This window comes from Anolis carolinensis, chromosome 1 (genome assembly GCF_035594765.1).
Source record: "Anolis carolinensis isolate JA03-04 chromosome 1, rAnoCar3.1.pri, whole genome shotgun sequence".
NCBI classification, from domain to species: domain Eukaryota; kingdom Metazoa; phylum Chordata; class Lepidosauria; order Squamata; family Dactyloidae; genus Anolis; species Anolis carolinensis.
Window position 1 is genome coordinate 315052214 of NC_085841.1, and position 16872 is coordinate 315069085.

Genomic DNA, 16872 nt, shown 5'->3' on the forward strand with positions numbered 1-16872 from the left:
TTGAATTTCAGCAACATGATCAAGAAGGTGTGGGCCTTGTAAAACTGTCCTAGAGTCCAGATGGGGACACATGCTACTACCTGATCCTTAAAACAAGGTCCCCAGAGAATGTACAGTTTGTTTTTAAATCCCAAATTCCTCTTTCAGGAGAACTCTAGGACTGTGATTTAGCTTACGAGGAATATACTCTTTGTGAACCTTGTTGCAAACCCAGGATGTTGACTGTCTTGCAGACCATGGACAGAGTTTAAGTTTCACACATAGATATAAATTTGGCCATACTTTGAGGTAAAAGGAGTTGCCCGAGAGGTCAGATTTACAATTCGACAATGAATTTCCCCCACTTTTGCAGTAATACTCAGCACAACTCATTTATGAGAACCAAGCTGGTGGTGTTTTATTAAGCGTATTCTTCAGCCAAAGAGTCATTATTTTCTGTCAATGGTGTTCTATAATCTGTCTGATACAGACTAATCTGCAGGGGAACTTTTGGTGTGCAAGGGGGGCTCTTCCAGCGAAGGGGGACTGGCCAACATGTGTTCCCTTTCCTTTTCTACAATTCAGTGATTCCATTATTATTTGCTTTTGTTAGGAATCTTTGGCTTATGCAAATAGAAAGCTGGAAACAATTCCAGGTGAAAAGGTCTTAAGAGGCACTAAAGAAGAACGTGATCAGCAAAACCGTCTTAAAGAGATTGACCAGCAGCTGAAAATCTTAGAAGAGACTGTAAGTTTTCCAAACTTTACTGTTCTGTTTAAGTCTTTAATAATATATAAGAAATCTCTGGATTAGAACTTAAAAGATTTGTTTGAAGGGCTATGTGTTTGGAGGTGGGGTGGTGGTTATATCTTATTAATAGACTACAGAAATTATAGCATTAATTCTAAATGATTCTCTTTGAAGATATATTTTAGGTGTTTATCTACATGGAAGATTTTACATAATACAAATTATGTTAATCTGAAATGAATGGAGGTATGTCATCCTTTGTAATGTGTGGCCAATACACAGCCTTCCAACTTCTTGAGGAAGCTCCATGAATATAATTGGAAGCTGTGTCTATATGGATGCTTTCACAAAATATCCATAGCCTCTGGTTTTCCTCAGGAAATGCTCCTATGTGTGCTATTGAACCTTAAAGGAAGGGAGAAAAAATAGCAATTCGGGAATAGTAAATGTTATTCTGTTAGGACATGTTTTTCCAAGTGCTTACAGCTGTTTTCCAAAAGCTTACAGCCTTTAGATCAGTGGTAGGCAACTGCACAGCTGGTGGGCCATTTTCCCACCTTGCACCCATCTGGCAGGCCACACTGGTACATTTCAGCTTTGCTGACTGAAAATTTAGGTGAATTTTAAAAAATTAATTTGTGTGTTATGGAAATTTGAGAATCTTTAGTGGATCAGGGGAAGCAAACTGCTATGAGGTATTTTGGAAATCTGGGTGGGGTGGAATTCATAATAATCAGCTATATATTTTTTGAAAAAACTGTATTTTAGTTTGAGGGCCATGTTGGCTTCAGAGTCCACACTTAGGGATCCCAAGGGCGAACCAAGGACTGCATTTTGCCCACTCCTCTAGATGGACTGAAGTAGCATTGTAGATTTTAAGCGGCAGTAGTAGGAAGCATACACTCTTATACAGATGTTCCCAACAAAGTAGTATACAATTACAACAGAAAAAGAAATTTGACATTCATAGATTCGCAGTTATTTCTTCCCTAATGAGAAGCCAGAGAGTAGATACACATTCTCACTCCTGGTTGTCAAGCCTTCCCTTTATGTCTTAAATCATTTAGTGTAATTGCCTTTATCATCACAGTGCCGCAAACTGTTGCAGTGAAGTTGTTAAAATGAATTCTCCTTTCCCCTTCTGTTGTTCATTGTAATAATGCTGTGGCATTATGTCTGCATGGCATGCTAAATTGAAAAATTTCTTGAAGCATCAAAACAACAAAGAAAGCAACCTATTGAATCTTTTCTTGCATATATTTATTTAAATCGTATTACTATTTATTATTTAAATTACAGTTGCAAAGTGTTTCACAATAGAAATCAACCATATCCCTTGAAAGAGAAAACCAAGCTACTCTCAAATTATTGCAGATCATTAGACTATCTGGCAACTTAGTGGAAACAACCAGTAAAAAGATGCATTTTCCAAGGATGTTAAAATGTGTCACTTCTGGGACTTCTGGTGTTGTGGGGTTGTCATTCCAGAGCTCAAACAATGAATCTGGTTGCCAGCATTGGTTTCCTTACTAGCTCAGTCTTAATTTGGTGGTCTTTAAACTATTTCTGACAAATTAAATTATCCTTTAATAGTCATACTTCACATTTCCCAGACATGTGTAATCTGGATCCAGTTCTGATGCAACACTTTCATCCATGTTTGATGATTTTGCTTAGAACAATTCCTGGGAGGTCATTCCTGTGGTAAATGTAGCAGAACAGAAAGTCTATGCTGATCTTTCACAAACCCTCTGTATTCTTGTTAACAGAGTTACTTAAGTAGTAACAGTATTAAACAGAAGAACATTGACTAGAAACATTATGGAAAACTGTCAAATTCTGGCTTGGCAATATCTCTATATGATGTATCTCATGCAGTAGATGGTAATCTGCAAAAGCGTCTCTTACAATTAAAAATAATCTTTTAATGTGCAACTTACGCATGAAGGAGCATGAGCATGGTGTTTTCCTAGCATTTTATGCCTAAGTGACTGTCCTTGCCAACAGAATGACAGAGAAAATAGCTGATGTTAGTCTTGTAGCTGCAGTTTAAGAAGTCAGTAGGCAGTCTGCTAAACAAAATAATCCGGGCTATGTCATTTCTTGCTGCCACTGACCTTTGCCCCCTGTGCTCCTATTGGTCACTGACCCTTGCTATTTATGGGAATACAAGTCTGAACAGGGATCTGCTGTTTGGTGGCTTAGTCTTCCATAAGCAATGACTGGACTTTGGAATGCACCATGGCTACTGATTCATTAAAATACAATGAATGTTAAAACAGGTCAGATCCAAAGTCTGATTAGTACGAAACAGACTTTCTTGGAATCTGCTGTGGCATAGAACCCCACTGCATACCAGACATTTTTCCTGACTTGAGAGGATGCCCACAAGACCTTATAGGGCTAGAAACTATTATTAAATGGTAAATGAACAAGCCACCTGTATCATTACATAACCCATAGTCCAGCTGGCATTTCTTTGTGCTACAAGAACTGCTGTAGTGGCTTGAATTCAAATTTTTATGAGAGATAAGTGAAGTTTTGGCAGTTTTGATGTGGCAGGGGGAAGACAGTAGTAGCAACAGACTGAAATCAGTTACTGAGTAGTTTAACAAGCAACTATGTGATACCTTCAATACTAAAATATCAGATAGTAAGACTGTTGTTTTTATTGCTACAAACATGCCTTCCCTTTGACATTATTTTGAGATTTATGTGATTATACAAACATTAAAATGAAAATATGTTTACAGTTTTCTTCATTTCATAGTAAGGATTCATTTTTCATACATGTGCCAACTCTTCTTGTGCCATATGCACATGCTGAAAGTTTTTCTGCATTCACTGTTCTGTATTCATGTACTCTGCAACAGTTCCCCAGGATCTGTGTTTTTAAATTATATCAGTTAATTGTATTAAAGGTGTGCAAGAATAATAATTGGTGTATAGTATAGGCCCATTGGATCATATGGAATTACAGCCTATAATAGCAGATCTGATTTTCTAGACCTGGTGAGGGGGACATGAAAGCTGCATGTTGGTATGGTTTTGACATCAAAGAAGCTTTCCATCAAGCACCAAAAAAGGTATCTTAAAGGAACTAGACATGATTTTTAGTCACTGCCCACTGAACTCAGGGTTTGGTGGAACAATGTTTAGTCTGCCAGTTTTCAGACATAGGGATGGATACATGAGGATTCTTTGTTTCAACAAAGTTCAACAAGGACACTTAGATGTACTCTACCTCTCCTCTCCTAATTCATCCCTGATACCCTAGAACAACCTTTTTGGTTTTGCCATCAATAGCAGTAGACACCAGTCAAGAAAGAAGACTTCCTAAGCCATAGGGGACTTCTTGCTTCTTCTCACAAAAAAAGAAGTGTCCTGGGATGCTCTATTGGGACCATAGAATCAAAATGTTAATGAAATAGGCTCGGGTAGGTTGTTTCTTTGTAACATTGTTTTGGATTGAAAATGTACATCTTAGTTTTGATCAACACACACACATTTTCTATTAGAAAATTGCACTGAATATGGTTAACAACAATAGGGCTGTTGGACAACATATAATGACAAGATATAAGAAAGTTAATTATCTACAAAATTAAAAAGGGAAAGAAAAAAAGTCTCATGATACTTTTAGGAAAAAAATGATTATTTCAATTTAAGTCTTTGTGTCCAAGAAGGTTCATGCTGGCATATATTGGTCAGTTTTAAAGATCCTTTATGACGATCTTTCCTCCCTTTTTATTATGAAACAGTTTTATGGAATTTCTGATAAATAGATGAATTGTTTAAAAATGGATATATTTAATTTTATGACTGGCAACTGATGCTAAGCTATACATGTAAAGATTCCACAATCTTAGTAGATCTGAAATATTTTGGATTTGATTAATACTTGTACTTTCTTACTTTGACAAAATTATTTCTGAAAAGTTAGATTTGACTGAAAATGAAGTGACTATTCTACTTCTGATATTCATTTTGATAATTTTCTCTTCTCTGAAAGTTGCAATAGTCTCTTCCCACATTCTTTCACTTTTCAGTTCCTTGGAAACAGTTGATCCCACCTTTGTCTAGCAAACTGCATTGTCATTAAAGCTTAACAGACCCTTGACTTCCAAGGGCCTATTGTTGAACATTGTTGAAAAGAAGTTTGTACAAAAAAGATAATAACTTCAGTGATTTCAAAAACTTGAATATTCTAGGAATTCTTATAAATGTTATTTAGTGAAAGATACTCTTATTGGATTGCTCTTTAGGGGAAAAAAACATTAGCCCCAAGTGACTGAACTGATATTGGCTTGCAGGATTAGATCTAAATGGGCTTTATTTGTGATCTTACATCAATCAAGCTCTAAACTAAAACACACTAACTATAGCTACAACTAATAGGGCTTTTTGAAATTTGTAGTGGGCCAGACTTTGGACATGTCTGATGTAGAACATGTCCCATTGTGTGTTCGGTGAGTGTCCTGAAGTATCTTTAGGATTATAGTATAAATTGCATTGTCTACTCTGTAAATGTCTAAGATAAAATAGGCAAATCCAGAAATAAATTTTGATGCCTTTGTGGAGATCAGATGTATGTCAGAGCCTCTCTGGATGCAAGTCTCAAGGTGAAGCCCACTGTAGAAGCTGTTGCTTTTCCTTATCCCTGACATCAAGTAATACTATCCACATATATTGGACCCCAGCACACACACCAACACACCAAATCTGGGTCTCTTTGACCATAAAGGAAAAAAATAAACTCTTTCTGAAGTAGATAATTAAACCAAGCCATAAGCTACAGCTGAAATCACACATCTACAGAATATGATCAAGCAACAATATAACATATTTTTAAAAGGGAAAATAAAAGACTGTAAGATGACTTGCCCAAAGCTATTGAAGGATTCTCACTGGAGACATCTTAAGCTCAGGCTAGGAAAAAAAGGAAAAACACATTCCAGATGGATAGGATCAATCAAGGAATCCATGGCCCTGAGCCTGCAAGACGTGTGCAGGGCTATTGAGGATAAGGTGAGTTGGAGGTCTTTTTTTCACAGCATTGTCATAGGTTGAAGTCAACTTGATAGTGATTAAAAAGAAGCATGCCATACGTACAAACAAGGAACATACCTTAACATGTACAGGGCACATAGAGCAATATATATAACAATAGATGTGACACAGTAAGCACACAATCTCAGCAAAGAAAGTACAGGCACTAACCTGGGGAGCAAATATGTTTAAAACACCTCTGTCCCTATTTTGTTGCAATCTGCCAACAACAGTCGTTACCGCTGTGTTGCTGCTGACTTTAACTACAGAACTACTGTACAGGGAGACTGCATAAGACCAGAGCCCCAACAATTTGTTCAGAGCAGGAGCAAAAAATCATACACTACTGTAACAGGGAAATGTATATATCCACACACAACACTATTGGATAAGCAGATGAGATGATAACAACTTGCATATCACTTGTGCCAAATTGGCACAGAAGAAAAATGGTAAAATAATCACACAGAGGATGGACATTTATTTCTTTTTTAATGGGATTTCTATTTCACACAAAAGTTTAAATGGCAAAAGTTCCTTGCAGAATAATTTTCATTTTTATTAAATGTTAAAATTGAATTTTTGATGACTTATAAACTTTATAAGAAGTATTTGTTTGGGTGTCCATGTACCTATAAGTCAACTATCAATTTATGGCAACTTCATGACTGTCATAGGGGTTTTTTTTTTTAGGGAAGGAAAACTCAGAGATGGTTTTGCCAGCTCCTTTTTCTGAAAAATAGCTTACACAACATGATGTTCCTTGGTGGTGTCCCTTCCAAGTACTAACCAGGGCTGACCCTCTTTGGGCAAGACCAGACAGGACCTGGTGCTTTTAAGGCGTTTAGACCTTTTGTATGTTTTACAGGTCGAACATATACATACATAAATGAACACCAACAGTTGAGTGATTGTAATGATATCCCATGGATTTACCAGTACAGTTCAGTGGCATAGGTCATGGCGCCACAGCTTTAAATGTAGTACAATGTCATAGGCCATGGAGCTAAATGTTTTTTCATAGATGTCCTAATTAATCTCAAACTACACTTCTTGATATTTCCAAGGTCCAGGCCTTTATTATACATCTGATTTTAAAAACACATTTCACATATTTTTCCATTTATTTGGATTTTGCAGCCTTTTACTGTAGAACATCCCACAGGAGTTTCTTGTGATGCACATGAAGATTCCACAGGTGGGAGGGTGTGTTGTTTGAGTTGTTCAATGTGTTTTTAGTAAGAAAGCAATTATAAACAATTTCTTATGTAAGTCTGTCCTCAGTTTTCTTCTTATGTGTAACCTAGAACCATATGAGGATAAACTTGGTAGTACATTTCTCCTGGAAGCAATTATTAGGATGAAAACCAAGCATTTCACACATACCTTTCTGCCACAAAAACATGTGACAGAAAGATAAATGTTAATTCCTTGAAATCTATTTTATTCAACTGCTTGAAGCTACTTGCGGTCATATCCTATGTGCCTTGACTTCTTAAGGTTTAATCTAGCTTGAACTTTTAAGGTTTCCATGTTTTCTCTTCTAATTTATCCCTGAAGTGAGAGTATTTAAATATGCTTTTGTTAATTAGGAACAATACATATTTTCTTGGTTTGTTACCAACCAAGAAAAAATATTTTTAATATTCAATTCCACCTGCATCATCCCCCATGTGTATTGTGAAGCAGAGGGTGTAAGTACACTTGTTGGCTCCTGTACATAATCATAAATTGTTATTTATGGCATCAAAATAATATAATAACATAAAGCCTGTCACAAGTGCAATGTGTACTTAGAAGTCTATTCCATGTGTACAATGTTGGTTACTCTTAAATACCTGTGCATATGATAGATTGTGTACAACCCTTGTTATTCATAGAGTGGCTCAACTACAGTAGTTATCTCAACATGTTTGGGTGCTTGCTGTTGATCATTTAGCATGCTTCTAATTGAGATCGTTCAGTGGCATCTGACTGATTTGGCTAGGGAACGCATTAATAATGGGGGGGGGTGTAATAGAACGCCCTCGCCAACAAATATTTGAGAAAGTTCAAGTTCACTTTATTACGGTCATTAGAAGAGGGACACAGTCCCACACAACACATCAGGTCTAAATGTCGGGAAATTTAAAACTTTAAAACTTTAAAATTCTAAATCTTTAAAATTCTAAAACTTTAAAATTCTAAAACTTTAAAACTTCTGCTGGGTTTCTGTTCAATTTTTAGGATGCTTTTGTTGTTTCACTCAACTTTTCCAACACCATTGCTCTCATCTTTCAATAAATAGTCTAAAAGGAGTTTGTGTGCTTATATAGTTGTTTTGTAATGATTTGCCTCTCACGTTGGCTTCAACTCACTACAGCCATATAAATGAGAGATCTTTTATCAACCACAGTTACAAACACGCATGTTCAAGTCTTACAAATCAGGGAAACAATTCCCTTGATTTAAGCAAGCCATTTGTAATGTATTCTTGCTTTATAATTTCACCTTCCACTCCATTAGACATTATTGCCATTTCCAATAAGCCATATTATGTCAAGAGCCCATATGATATAGTAGTTTGAGGATTGAACTATGACTCTGGACACCAGGGTTCGAATCCCTTGCCAATGGAAATCCACTGGGTGGCTGTGGGCAAGTCACAGTTCTCCAGCTTCATAAGAAGGTAAAGACAAACTCTCTCTAATAAGCTTTGCCAAGCAAACTCTGTTATAAGTTCATCTTAGGGGCATCATAAATCAGAAATGACATGAAGGCATACAAACAATAAAAGATCTTTCCCCTAGGTGTTTTCCCCTCAGAGCAATGCTGTTAGATATTTTAGACAGATTGTGATGGGCTCAGGGTGACCATATGAAGAACTTGGAGAAACTTGGATTTGAACCAGACTTCAGTACTATGTGCTTCTACATGCATGCAAGTGGGATGGGGAGGATTCAGAGCTTACATTATTCCTACTAACTGTTCTGCATGCTATTCAAGAGACCTAGATCTCTCCCTTCCCCCATTCCTGGTTAATCACAGGCAACAACATTTCTTTGGCCAGGCCTAGAGTGATGTGAGCTTCTTTAGGGAGGTATTTCCACGTTTGGGGTGCTAATATCCAGAAAATCACATCCTTTATTGTTTAATGGACCTCTAGAGTCTAGAAGAGACTAGAAGAAACTTATGATTCAAGCAAACAAATGGGGAGGAATAGGGAACTTGGTGGACATCAGAGTAGGTGTCCATGGTGGAACCTGAGCAGATGGGTCCAAAATTAACTATCCCATTATGTAGTATCTTATTTGCATAGGGTTTAGAGTGATTACAGCCCTCTTTTCACTCTGTAAATGATAGAGGCTCTTGGAGCATCCCAACAACACATAGAAATCCTGGAGAGAAATTCAGTTCCCACTCCTGACAATCTATCTTCAATTATTATTCCTGAATAGGGTTGCCAGGATGACATGGAATACAAAACATAAAGTGTTAATTTTCCTGTTATTTGATAGCTTGAGTAAAGTTAACTCTGCTTTCAGATAAAGTGAAATTAAAAACCATTGATAATTTCAACTAAATTTGGCTGTTTTCCCATAGTGCCCCCACTGTGAAATGATGTGTCATGTGCTCCTGAAAATGTCTTGGTAAACAAGCCTCCAAGTTCACTTTAGTAGAAAAGAGATCTCTTGCATACAAACATCCATTTCAGTGAATGAATATCTTGCTCCAGGCATGTAGAGGTAAAGTAACTGAGCTGGTTGTTTTCATTAACCCATTAATATTCACCATGCTTCTTGTATTGAACAAATCAAATTCACATCAATTGTTCCTAGTGATTTTTATATTGCTTTTGTGGTGTGTGTACTCCAATATTCTGAAGGTCAGATGGAGCTACCAGACCATAAAATCCAGCCAGCGAGAGAGCTGGAACTAAGGGGAGCTCAAGGATTTATTAAGTGATGTGAAACTCTGTTGTTTTGTGCATGTGTTATATAATTGCTGTCTGTGCTAGGCTGTTAAAATACCCTGTTAGTAATAACACGAACATCATGTTAGAGCTGCAAGAGGAGATAAAAGAAGTTTCTTAGTCAGCACTTCAACAATATCACAGCACATGTCAGTTTTATTATTGTGAAGCCTTCAGTTTGAGCAGATGCATTCCATTCTGGGTGTAGTGCTATAATTACCATATAAATTAAGCAGTTAAATAAGCTTGGTGCAGCCTTCTCCCTTCTGCCAGTAGTCAGACTGGCAATTCTCTGTGTGAAACAGGGCTAATGCAGGCTAATTATGTTCGGAGGGCCACAACTTGAAATGCCAGCCCTTTTTCTCTATTCAAACTGGTCAAAAGTAAATTGAGGCTGTTTGGTTGCAGAGCAAACAGAAGGGGCATTATTTCTGCACAGCACACTCTCAGTAATAGCATTCCAAGAATGTATTTAATCCGTCCAGGTTTAATTCATAGCAGCTCATTCTATTCCAGTGTACATTCTTACACAATAAATAATATGCATTATTATTTTAGTGAATTGTAACTAGTTCTTAAATTGGATAGGCGTGGGAGAGGTTGCATTTTGTCTTCTTTTAATAGGCTTTACCCTGATATTTGAATGGATTAAGCTTTCTGGTGTTGTTTGAGACACAATGGATGATGGACACACTTATTTTGTCTTAACTGGCAAAATCTGATTCAAGTCCTTTGGAAAAGAAGTATCAAATTTTGTAATTTACCCTGAATTTTCAAAGGATTTCACAACGTTGTTCAGACACACACAAACATAATAAATAAATTGCCTCATTTTGTAAACCATAATCAGTGGGAATTTATAATTTAAAAGTGTAATTGATGTTTTAAAAATGTATTTCAACATGATCTCTTTTGAGGTGCCTTACAAAAAGTAGTTGATTTGAATGACAGAAGATTAAAGTGCATTGAAAAGAGGCACAGTAAGCAGATTTATGCTTCAGTCTCACCACCTTCACAGATGTGTGTAGTGAGGACACAAGAGAGATCCTTCGCTATAGTTCCTTTAAGACTCTTCCATGGGAGTGGGGAGGGCTAGTTGGCTACATTACTGCTGTCTTTCTCCTGAAGATGAAGGCCAGGCAGCCCTTTGAGAGTTAAATTTGTCAGAGGAGTGTGTGTCATGCTGTATTTTTCTTATAATAGTAATTATAACTATAATTACAATTTTTATTTCTTACTGCCTTTCCTCATGGCTTGAGGCAGGACACAACACAGTTAAAACACATCACCATAAAATACATACATTAAAACACATTGTCACAATATAGATATACATATATACATGCACTTAAAGAATGTACCTGTTCCGACTTATATACAAAATCAACTTAAGAACAAACCTTGTTTGTAACACGGGGATTTCCTGCATCAAAATACATAGTGCAAGGATTAAAATATAATTCAGATACATATATTAAAATACAAATAGAATGTAAATTTTAAATTCACAGTTTAAAATTGATTGGGTAGGCCTGCCAAAAGGGATAGGTCTTCATTTTTGTCTTGAAGGCTGATCACCTATATAGATATTGAATAACTTCTGGCAGGTCATTCCCCATCCCAGTCTTGAGGCAGCTGATTAGAAGGCCCTCTGGGTGATGGTCACCAGTTGGGTTCTGGCTGGTTGGAGTAGCTTCCCCTCAAGGACCTCAGTGTTCGAGGTGGACTGTACAAGAGAAGGTAATCTGGACTTAAACCATGTAGGGCTTTAAAGGTAAAAAACCAACACTTTGTAGCTGGCAAGGCCATTAAATGCAAATTTATTGCAACATCCAGACTTGCCTCTAACAGACAAGAGTTCTTTCTCCCACCTTGGACCTTCCACAGATATATAAACCTCACTTGCCTAGTTTCCAACAGGCCTCACAACCTCTGAGAATGCCTGCCTTAGATGTGGACAAAACATCAGGAGAGAATGCTTCTGGAACATGGCCGTACAGCCCAGAGACTCAAAGCAACCCAACACTTCGTACTTTGCGATTACTTCCTATTGATACCCCTGAATATGGCTCTGAAAGATTGCCTTTTGTGTCACACATCAACGATCCTAGTTTAAGGACAGATAAATATTACAGAAGCTCCACTAATCTTCCATAAGTATGCATATGGAAGATGCAATTACTATGATTCAACAAAAGAATATGTTGCCAGGCTAAACAATTTCTTTGCTAAACTAATTTCTGTCAATCTTCCAGGTGGCCTACTAATGGGAAGATAAAAATCCATTGACTGTCTATTTATTTAGATATGCTTTCAACTTGCTTTTATACTACTGCTATCCAAAGCAACTAACCATCTGGTTAAAATGGACTTTTATCCTTGTTATATACCTCTTTTTATGACTTAGAGAACCTTCAGCCCTAAAAGAGAGGGTGCCTTGCAGATCTGCTCAAGAAGAACATTCAACGATTTTGGTATTGTTCAGTAAAAGGCATTTTTAAACACTTCAAAACGCTTTAAAGCCCAACCTCATCTATATATTTTTTCTATATATACTAAGGAGGAACTGTACACTTCATATCTCAGGTGGATATCCCCTGAGAAGTGGTAAAATGCAGATACCAACGTGCAATAAATATTTATATATGTATTTCCACGTATAGGTGTGAAAGGTGTACACTGAAGAAAACTGACATGTAGTTCACTACTGAAATGTAGTTCACTACATTTGAAAGGTAGTGTTGGAGGACAGTATTACAGGTACCATGGACCACTACCAGGCATGTAGTGTGGGGGGGGGGCTTAAGGGGCTTCAGCCCCCCTCCCCAAATTCTCAGGGTGGTCCGCGAGAAGGCCTTACGTTTATTATTTAAACTGTTATGTTTATTCATATAATGATCTGATTGCCATGCTCAATATATCCCATATGCATGGGGTACTGGGATAACGATACAAAAGGTTTGCTACGGTAGATCCTCTCTCATTCAGCCCCCCCCCCCCCCAAATCAAAATCCCAGCCTTCCCCGAATCAAAATCCTGGCTATGGGCATGACCACTACAAAAGAAAAATGAACGAGCCTTAGAGCCAATCAGGCCTGATTTCTCATTAGATGACAAAACTGAGGCTGTTGCACTTAAATTAATTAATTAACAAATATGTTTATAATGTTGCATTCAAGATGTAGTCATTTAAATTACACAAAGCATTTTCAATTTCTCCTGGAAATGAAAATTGCCACTTGTGGCATGTTGAATCCTTAATAATTAAATTATATAAATTGAATAGTATTGCAATAGCAAATTCATTTATACCATATCTATTAGTAACAGGATAAACCTGTAGTGTAAAACTCAAATGTGGAAGTTTTTAAAGTTTTTAAAAACTTTCATTAATCGTATTATTTTTACTAATCCCATAATTTCCAGAACAGAATGTTCGCAGAGTGTTTTCTAGTCTCACTCATTTCCCTGTTTTCCTCAATATGGTACTTGTTTAGTAATAACTAAAATTATGATTTGCCATTTCATTAACCATTATAGAACATTGTTTTGATTTTAAAGTTGTGAATGCATATGCAATTCTATGATAAATTGTCTTAATGCAATTTTAAAAACAATAAAACATTAAACAATCTAATTAAAGCATTTAATTAAAACAATTGGCACATTCAAAGCATAGTAAAAATACATCACATCTCATTCAAAAACCCTTCTGTACCAACCAATAAAAAACAAAATGCCTACCAACTAAAAGAGAACAGAGCGGGGATCGACTGAGCCTCCCTTGCAGAGAAGTTCCATAGCCTAGGAGCAGCCACATAGAAGTCCTCCTCCCATTTTTGTCCCATATATTCTGCGGAACACAGTTGACTTTATAGTGGTTTAATTCAGAAAACCAGATGGACTAATTGAGCAATACACCTACATCTTAGTGGGGCAACAATATTGATCTATCACATTGTTATAAACCAAGGATGGGCAACTGTGAGGGATGCAGGGATCTTTTTTTCTCCAGACACTTCCCCCCCCATATCTATGCTATAGTGAACCCTAATACTGTAGCTCTGTTTTCTTCAGCAATCTTTCTTGAAAAGGCAACAGGGAATGACGTCATAGCACCTTTGAGATGGACTACAGAGAAAAATAGGTTTGGGGTTGGGTGGTGCTTTGGAGGTCTGGTGAAGGGGGTTCAGGAAAAAACTTATAGTCAATTCATGATAGGTTGCCCAGCCCTGTTGTAAGCCTTATTCAAAGAATATATGTAAAGTATATGTGACAGATTATTACAAGCATTGTGTTTTATTTCCTATGTTATATGTATGTATCAGTTGCTTTAAAAAAATCACAAGCGGCAAGGTAGATGATCCTTCTCTGAAAATAAAAGAAAAAAGAGTCCATAACAATAACAAAATCATTTTTCACTGTCCCACTTTTTGTGCTTAGATTAAACTGATAATTATGAAAAGTTCCTTATTGAAACAAAGTTAGCTAGGTAGAATTTGCCTGCAAGAACTGAAATAATTTTAAAATACAATCCAATTAATTATTAACATGAAACTTGCAAACGAATACCCCCTGCAATGAATAGGTTTTGTCTGCAAATGCTAGAAGCTGTCATATAAAAATTTCCAGTGAAACTATGTAATAGTAATAACATTTCTGTGCAGCTATGCCTGTTTCAGTTTAACCTGTACAATACATGCAGGTGACACGTTTTCCTAGATCAAACTTGATTGTTCAATGCTCATGTTAAATGAAATGTGCCTGAAAGTTTTGCTTTGGGAGAATGCTTTGTACTAGAGTGCATTTTGCTAGATCAGAATTGCACCATCTTGAACAATGAAGCTTGAGATACTGTAGATAAAGATCCAAGGTCATGGCTGGGAAAAGAAACAGACAGGAAAAGGAAGTATATGTGCACTTCCTGGTTTTGGTGCTGGAGGAAAATCCTGATAGTGCCTTGGACCGCAAGAAGATCCAACCAGTCCATCATCCAGGAAATAATGCCCGGCTGCTCACTGGAGGGAAGGATATTAGAGGCAAAGCTGAAGTATTTTGGCCACATCATGAGAAGACAGGAAAGCTTGGAAAAGATCATGATGCTGGGGAAAATGGAAGGAAAGAGGAAGAGAGGCCGACCAAGGGCGAGATGGATGAACGGTATTCTTGAAGTGACTGGCTTGGCCTTGAAGGAACTGGGGGCGGCAACAGCCGGCAGGGAGCTCTGGCGTGGACTGGTCCATGAGGTCACGAAGAGTTGGAAACGACTATGCGACTGAGCAGCAGCAGCAGACCATAATAAAACTTCCTTTGGAAAATGAAAAATGGAAAATGTTTGTTGCCATAACAAAGAGATTAAATATGCATTTAAGCCTACCAAGGTATCTGTCATGAAAAGGAAGGTATAGTATGTATTGTTTGGATTGTCAATAAAAAATGTTCACTCCTTGAAATGTATAAAAATCACATTGGAATGGTTTTATCCTATTTGAAAATAATGCAAAATCTAGGGGCTAAAAATGCCTCTATGCCAAAAAGATATTAGCTTCTAAACAAGTGAACGTAGGGCTTGTCAACACTGGTCCTATACCCCTGAAGTGGACCAGAAGTCATTCCTGGATGTTCAAACAATATTTGGGGAGTTCTGAGGTAAACCTGGTTTAAGTCAAGTAAGAGAATGACAGCCTCACACTTTGAGATGAGTGTGGACAGCACGATTGGATTGACAGATGACTCTGCCTTCCACATGGGCTGGTGCCACTATCCCCCTTCCCTGTGCTAGGTGGTACAGGAAAATGAAGACAGATTCATTTGGCAGTGGCAACATGTACATCAAAGATAGGGCTGATCGTCCAGCAGGACTGAACTGTTTCAGCCCTCCAGGATAGTTTGAACTCATTCCCTGTGTGGGATGGACACAGAGAGTGTAGCTGCCCTTAGCACCAGTTGAGAATATTGTTGCTCTAGACCGGCCCTGGATTTTAGCATAAGTGAACCCATAGTCTATGACACCTTATGCTACCAACGTCTCTAAGGTGATGCAATATATCTTTGGATACTAATATTCCAGACTGTCACAGCTATGTTTTTGAATTCCTCCACCAAGGAAAGAAACATTCTCACACTGAAACAATTTTAGGACAAGACTTCATAAGCATTCTTCCCAAATCTACTGAAAAAGTCAGTCTACATTTTTTGCAATAAAATCCTTAGTGCAGAGCGCATGGCACCCATCAAATTAATGGACAACTTTGAACAAACCCGTGTAAGGTTTGTGGGGAAATATATCGAATCCTTTGAAAAAGAGAAAAGTAGTCTTTCCATATGGATTCAATTAGGTACTCTGCTCATACAGGTGAAACTGTATTTGAGGACTATTGTATTTCTCTCTGTTGTTCAATATAAGAGGTTCCGTACAAGTACACATTTAATCAAGTTATAGGTAATAAGATAGTCTGTCTTTTGGAGCAAGGGATATAACTTAATGTGAGCTCGGTTTCAAGATAAACCAGATTTGGATTTTGAATCAAGTAGTTATAAAAATGAAAGCAAGCTCTTACTTTGTACTTCAGTTGGATACATCTTCAGATGTTGCCAGTTGTACACAACTGGTCATGTGTGGCCCATATCTGAAATGCAACTGTATGAAGGTATGGGATTCCAGCCTTCCCCTACCAGCCCCCAGAAAGAAATCGGGGTGAATTTTGAGCCTCTGATATTTCAAAGCCCCACAAACTCTCCCAAATAACACCTATGAATTGAAAAAAAACCCCCCAAAATTTGGTGGAATTGATTTCACATAACATTTGAGTGTGTTGAAATGTGCCAGTGCAGCCTGCCACGTGAGGGCAGTTGTCCACTTTTGTCATACATGATTTTTCTTTCTCAGATTTCTGTTTTAAACATTTTGACAAATAGAAAGGTAACAGGATAATTATGACTTTTTCTGTTTGTGAGAGAGGATTACAGTCCCAAATATATTACCCTTGAATGAAACACACATCTCAAGGCCATACATAGATGCATGCACACACACAAACACCCACATTGCTTCAATGGAGTAAGTATTTTCTTGGAATTGTTTTTGACACATTTATCTAGTTGGCACATTTTACAGGCAAACAAAGACAGTTTATAGCAG

General features: G+C 37.3%; 1 protein-coding gene across 6 annotated transcripts in view; it reads left to right on the forward strand.

The window, feature by feature from the left end:
* Nucleotides 1-16872, forward strand: part of fsip1 (fibrous sheath interacting protein 1) — a 119997-nt gene that overhangs the window by 25937 nt on the left and 77188 nt on the right. For all 6 annotated transcript variants that reach the window (XM_062967326.1, XM_062967331.1, XM_003224770.4 and 3 more), the window contains one exon: nucleotides 593-727. In XM_062967326.1, coding sequence (XP_062823396.1) covers nucleotides 593-727 — 135 coding nt within the window. The remainder of the gene's footprint in view (nucleotides 1-592; nucleotides 728-16872) is intronic.